Source organism: Gekko japonicus, unplaced genomic scaffold (assembly GCF_001447785.1).
Source record: "Gekko japonicus isolate JY-2015 unplaced genomic scaffold, Gekko_japonicus_V1.1 scaffold340, whole genome shotgun sequence".
Taxonomy (NCBI): Eukaryota; Metazoa; Chordata; class Lepidosauria; order Squamata; family Gekkonidae; genus Gekko; species Gekko japonicus.
This window is the reverse complement of record NW_015161961.1, coordinates 199,184-206,011: the sequence shown is the minus strand read 5'-3', so window position 1 is coordinate 206,011 and position 6,828 is coordinate 199,184. Positions and strand designations below refer to the sequence as shown.

The following is a 6,828-nucleotide window of genomic DNA, read 5'->3' as shown; positions in this document are numbered from 1 at the left end:
GACATACACTGTAATCAATACCTGGGGTTTGAAAGCTCGCTTTTGGTGATGGTTATCCTTCACCGAAATAGAGAAATGAGTGATTTTATCTAATATTTATGCAGCACCATCACCAAAATAAATGCAGGTATTTACTAAATTTGTTTTCTGTTTTTCCTTTGAGAAGCTCAGAGCAGCATCAGAATCTCACAGCCAGCCCATTAAGTCATGTGGCTAATGCAGGCACTATAGAAATACAGGGATTGGAATTTGGATTCCCTCACATCCAGTCTCAACATTTTAATCAATATTCCACATTTGTTGTCAAATAGCAGCTGCATAAAGAAAAACTGGTTGAACCAGTATGTTCCCGACCGGGTAGATTCCTAAGAAAAGTATCAGAAATCCAATCCAGAGCCTTGCAGCTACAATAATCTTGGAACAATTCCGGTGCTATAAGAATGTTAAGGTCAACAGAGACCTAAAATTGTGAATATGAAAATGAAATGAAGCTGTACGAGGAGTCAGAAATGTCCATATTCCTATCCCATGACAGAGTTCTTCCAAACTCCAAATTGTGAAGCATAGGCTCTGATATTGAGGCAGGAAACAGCATTGCCTAGTAGTTTTTTTAAAGATGATTCACCAGAATCCCCCCCCACCCATTTCACAGACATGGAACTGCCATACCACTAAATGCTCATTCTTAAAGATAGTACAGATAGTAAAGATAGTACAAACCTGCAAATAACTATTCTCCACATGTCATGGCACAAAACTGTTCATATGAGTTATCTGCCCTATAGTCACAATTCTGACTGTAGCCATGAGCAGAGAGCAGCAGTGAAGGTTCCTCAAGCCCCGATCAATTTAATGAGCACAAAATCCAAACGTGATTCCAAATTGCACAAAAAGTTTATTTGCATTAATCTAGTACATTTAAAACTTCAGGGACTAGACCGAATTCAAAGTATTTTTGGCGAGTTTGATTCTTCTTCTTTTTTTAAAAAAAGCAAACAACTTTTCACTCTTAAAAACACACACACACATTAAAAAGACCATAAGAAGTTACCATAAAGGCAGCAGGACTAACTGGAGCCAGTTTCATAGTTTCGACAAAAGCTAAGAGCTTTACATATATCTTAGTGGTATTAACAGTACTGCACTTGAACAGAGTAGATGAACTCACAAAAAAAGTGAATATATTAAAGTCAAACACATTAAGTTAAAAAAAGCTGAGGCATTCAGATGTTCCAGGACTTTCACAGTCTGTTCTGCTGTTTCAATTTCATGCTACTAAGAAAATCTAACCAGCTCTGCCCCATCCAGAGGTTCCAATAACATAGGAATTTTGATAAGCATCTCCACCCTTTTCCAATTGTACATGTGGAACATATAACAATATCAACAAGAGCAGTGTGATCCTATTTCTCCAGAGCTCTATGTGCAATCTGGAGCCCTGCCATGCTTTGGAAGTGACTCTGGTATGGGACTGTTTGGTAGACATTGGCTAATACTGTGTGGAAGCAGACTTCCAATGCCCTATGGTTTTCTTAACAGTTGTCCCTTCCTGCAAAATGTCTTACAAGTGCACCTCATTCTAAAATACGAAACAAACCACTGGCAAGACTAGAAGAAATTATATATTACCTTGGGGAGAAAAAAAAGCCATCCCTATAATACAGGTCTACTGTTGACAGGCAAAATATCCAGAGTAAAATCTGAAAAAGACAACGTGTTGTTTCTGTTGTTGTTTTTTTTAAAAACACTGACATGAAAAAGAGCAAGTTAGAAAAAGAATAAATTCAATCTTAATATAAGACATTCATAGTACAGTGGGACACACTACAGTAACTGGACACAAGTCATTACAGTGAGATTCTAAAATCTTGTTATTCAATGCACATGTTCTACAATCAAATTGCTACCACATTTCATTGTCCCGAATACTAAAAAGCAGCACACTTAAAGCCCGGTTTTGCTACTTTGTCCCAGAACTGATGAGACCTATCAAGTTATTCAAGCTTCGCTCCCTGAAAAGGCCATTTGGGTGTAATTAACTATTAATACTCAAAACTTTATAGGCTATGTCGGGGAAGGACAGAAGGAGTGAGGGACAAACTTCCTACCCATATCCAATGAGAACAGTCTGCCTAAATTGTGGTAAGCCTCGTCATTTGAGCACCAAAGTGTCTGATACATTTATAAAACCAGTTATGCTTTCCAAGAGTGATTTAGGCTAAGAATGGTAACTGCCAGTTGCTTGTTGTACTGGTGCCACATTTCCAGAGTACTTTTACCATATCTAAAACAAATTCATGTGTTAAGTCAGCAAAACTCATATTGTTACAGTGAACCCAAATCAAACCATTCAGTGTCTTGTGGAAGGTAACAAGTCTTCAGGTTAAAGCCTTTGCAGAGCTCATTTTGAAATCCATAATTGTTTAACACACTGTTTCAATAGAAACCTTTGCAAGAGGTATATCTGTCAGCACATTGTGTGGAATGTAGCCATTTCTCTCAGTTTCCCTGTTGGTTCGACTGCACAACAGCAGATACATTTTTATTTAGCGTGTGTACTTTTAAAATTCATTTACAAAACAGTTGTTTTTAGTAAAAGTCACATTAGGACAAGCGGTGAGGAAAAGCTACATTGTTCTGTCTGTGATCTGAATGTAATAAAACAGTTTATGAAAAAGTGGTAGAAAGCAACTTAAAAAAGGAATTAAGTCTCTGCTACTGCATCAACTTCCATAATTCAAAACTGTCATTTAGTTTAAAGTTGCAAAAAATTAAACCCATTAAATACACTTTTTAAAAATTTGTAAACATCAGACAGCCAGTCATTTTTACACTGTTTTTCCTGTTAATGTGGAATGGACTGTTAGTAATGTAGTATGTGGTCTCTTTACCCACAAAGTGAAAGTTAGGCATGCTCTAAAGTCCATTGATTTCAATGGACTTAAGTGTGCAATACTTTGTGTTGTATTGTAGCCGTTGAACACTGACAGCATGTGCAATATAGAAGGGAAATGCTCATGTGCAAGCCACACTGAAATGAGCAGAAGCTGTGTACCACACTTGCGCCACTCTCATTTATTTCAGTAGGGACTTCCACAGGAAAAAATGTTTGGAGAATTGTGCGTTTAGCACTTCATCTATGAACAGCAATTCAAGAACTCATTTTAGTTCACAGTAAATGTGTTCATAAAACTATCAAAGTCAGTGCATTTCCCCCCTGTGCAATATTTCTCCAGAATCTTTTACCCAAATAATACTGAGTTGGAAGCATAGTGCAGGTTGGAGCCGTGTTGTGTATCATAAGTGACGGATGAGATCTGCCGGGCTTCGGTAAAGATACTTCCAGATAGCGTAATAATGAACTGCAGCAGCCGTCGCAACAAACAGATGCCAGATAGCATGGGCAAATGGAATGATCCCATCACTCTTGAAGAAGATCACTCCCATACAATAAATTAAGCCTCCCCAGGCGACTTCTTGAAGTCCATCAGTATTGTTCTGTGGATTAATAAAAGAGAACAAAAGTTACTCTGTGCCCTTGTACCTGCAACTATCTTGACAGTCATAACACTGGAGATACATCAATCCTGTCACGACTGTATACAGACTGAAACACTTGTTAATAGCAGCAGTCATAAATACTGGCCGGAATCCAGCTACTTTACTTGCCACACAGCCCTAATGAGACTTACACCCTTCTAAGCCAATTGCACTATTGAGGACACTAAAGTTTTCTAAGAGGTGACGATTTCTACTAATCCACTCCTCCTACTGCAGACCCCCCCCCCCCCACTACCTTGTTCCTGAGCACCCTCTGACCTCCAGGAACAAAATTTGGTGGGAGGGCTGCAGAAGGAGGATGGAATTGGTAAAAACAAGGTCTTCCGCCACCCTGAATAAGTCTTCTTAACCATGTGGTTGGATACAAGCTATTTTGGTGCAGGAACATAAGAAAAACCCTGCTGAATCAGATTAACACATTCTGTCTAGTCCATCGTGGTGTTTCCAACTGTGGCAAAAATTCCAGGAAGTCCATCGGCAGGGCATAAAGACAAATGCCACCTTGGTTGGCCCTCATCAACTGGTATTCAGCGGCATATTTCTTCAGAACATGGAGATTCTATTTAATCATCATGCCTAAACAGCCACAAAACACAGATAAAGCCCCCAGGAATTTGTCTAATTCAACATCCATATGCTGATAATATCCCCTCTATATATCCTTATCCAAATGTCCTGGTAATGCAGTAGAGGTCCTGAACAGCCGGCTGGTGGCTGTGGTTAATTGGCTAAAAGCGAACAAACTGAAACCACACCCCCAAATGACAGAGGCAATTCTGGTTGGGAAGGAGGAGTCTCCCTGCTTTTGACAGAGTTCAACTGACTCCCCACGTCTGATGGAGTTAACTGACCCTTGCTGACTCAGTTAAAGCCTTGGAGTTATACTGGAACCAACTTTATTACTGGAGAAGTTAATGGAGCTGCAAAAAACACTTTCTACCAACTCAGTCTAGCCCATAAGATGGACCGGACCCTTACCTTGATCTGGCTGATCTGGCCACTTGGCTCCACACCACAGTAATATCGAGACTAGACTATTGTAATGCACCATACATTGGTCTCCCCTCAAAATCAATTTGGAAACTTCAGTTTGTGCAGAAGGACTGGGCTATTATCAAGAGCTAGACAGAGGACGCATATTACATTCCGCAGACACTCCATTGACTGCCCATCTGTCACCAGCCTCAGTTTAAAGTATTGGCTATCACATATGAAGGCATGGCCTTGGTCCCTCTCATCTGCAGGACCACCTCTATTCCTGTGCTCTACCACGACAGCTTCGCTCATGTCAACAGGGCCTTTTGTGGGTGCCAACCTGCAAGTGGGCAAAATCAGTAACTGCCTGCTTTCTCTGTTGTGGCCCCCACTTCATGGAGTGGCCTGCCAGAGGGGGTCAGGGAGGCTCCCACTTTCCTGACTTTCCATGAACTATGTAAAACTGAATTATTCAAGAGAGCTTTCTGCACATGTAATAGGGTTGCACTGTACAAATGGTTCACAAAGCTTTCTAAGCCAGTTGCCTCACTACTTCTTATTGCAGCAAAATAAGTGAATTGTGCATAGTGCAAAAACCCCCCCCCCCCCCTCGGGTCTGGAGTCTCTTTCCTGTACAGTGACAGCCAATCACCATCAGTTAATATATGAAGCTGGTCTTGTTTGTATGTGTGTTTGCCCTATTGTGGAAGGAGCTGCGGTGGCTCAAGTGGTTAAGATGCTGAACTGCAGGCTGTGGAAGGTCAGTAGTTCAGCAGTTCGAGACCTGAGTGTGCCGCATGACGGAGTGAGCTCCCATCTCTAGTTCCAGCTCCTGCCAACCTAGCAGCTCGAAAGCAAGAAATTGCAAGTAGATAAATAGGTACCACTTCGGTGGGAAGGTAACAACGTTCCTTGCGCCTTGGTGTTTAGTCATGCCGGCCACATGACCACGGAAACGTCTTTGGACAGCGCTGGCTCTTCGGCTTTGAAACGGAGATGAGCACCGCAACCCTAGAGTCGGATTCGACTGGCTTTCGAGCAAGGGAACCTTTACCTTTTACCTTGCCCTATTGTGCTGCACCTTATACTTACTGACACTGAATCTCATTTCCATCTGAAAGACCCTTCTTGGACCAGTTCACAGCCTGAATAATTCGTTGTAATTTGTAAACTTGGTTACCTCATTACTCACTCACTATGCCCAATACAGATCCTTAGAGGACTTCACAATGTACTTTCCTCCACTGCAAGAAATATTTGTGTATTCCCAGCTTCTGTTTCCTATTTTTAACCATTTATTGAATCCATATGATGACCACTTTTCTGATTCCACAACTGTTTAATTTACTGAGGAGCGTCTGGTGAGGGGTTCTGTCAAAATAGCTGAGGCATAATGTTCACCAGATTAACTTTATTTACACATTCATGAACACATTCCAATAATTCCAAAAGGCTTCTTGGATATGTTAAATAATTCTCATTTAAAAAATGCTTTTCATCAATTCACCAGAGAGGGAAGTTAGGCAACTGGGTATGCAGTAGGGATGGGCACGAACCAGCTCACAAATCTAAATTCATGATGAACTGGGCCCAGTTTGTGGTTTGTGAACCAAGGTTCATTCCACCCCGCTCCCATGAACCTCCCAGGTGGCTTTGGGAGGTTCGTGTGGCTCGTGTCGGCAGACATGCTGGTGCTGGGAGCAGGGCTTGGAGAAGGCATTTAAAGACACTTCTGAATTCACTTGCAAGTCACGCCATGGTGGCGCAGCTTGCAAAAGCCATTTAAAGGGAATCCTTTAAATGCCTTTTGCAAGTTGTGCCACCTCCACCGTGTGACTCACAAGTGAATTCAGAAATGCCTTCAGATGGAAATGAGACCCAGCTGAGCTCTGAGCAGGGGCAGGAGACAGAGCTGCTAGAGGGGTGAGTGTTTTTTTACTTGCTTTCAGCTGAGGGGATTCAGCTGAGGATATTGTGTGGGAGGACTGTGTTTGGGAGTGTGTGAAAGCGCTTAGAGTTGTTGCAGAGTCCTGGCTGCTTGAGAGAGGGAGAGGAAGGGGCATTGTTTGACTGTGATTGACTGTAATTCAGTATTTAAGAAAGCACCTTGCCAGAGGCATGAGCCAAAAGGTGAGCTAAAGGGCTCTTTGCCTGTGGCTCTTAGCCTAGGGACTCTTGGACTAGGGGCCCTGTAAGAAGCCCAAGACGAGCCAGAAAGCGAAGGCCCTAGGCTCTTTGTCTTCCCCGTAAGGTAAGTTGACTTCGACAAGAAAAACCACATAAATACAAAGG

At 41.9% G+C, this 6,828-nt stretch overlaps 1 protein-coding gene across 1 annotated transcript in view; it reads right to left on the bottom strand.

Annotated features, from left to right (window-relative positions):
- Positions 1 to 933: 933 nt before the first annotated feature.
- Positions 934 to 6,828, bottom strand: part of MMD (monocyte to macrophage differentiation-associated) — a 37,827-nt gene continuing 31,932 nt past the window's right edge. Inside the window, exon 7 of the mRNA XM_015429541.1 lies at positions 934 to 3,498. Within this exon, the coding sequence (XP_015285027.1) occupies positions 3,298 to 3,498 (201 nt within the window). The 3' untranslated portion in view covers positions 934 to 3,297. The remainder of the gene's footprint in view (positions 3,499 to 6,828) is intronic.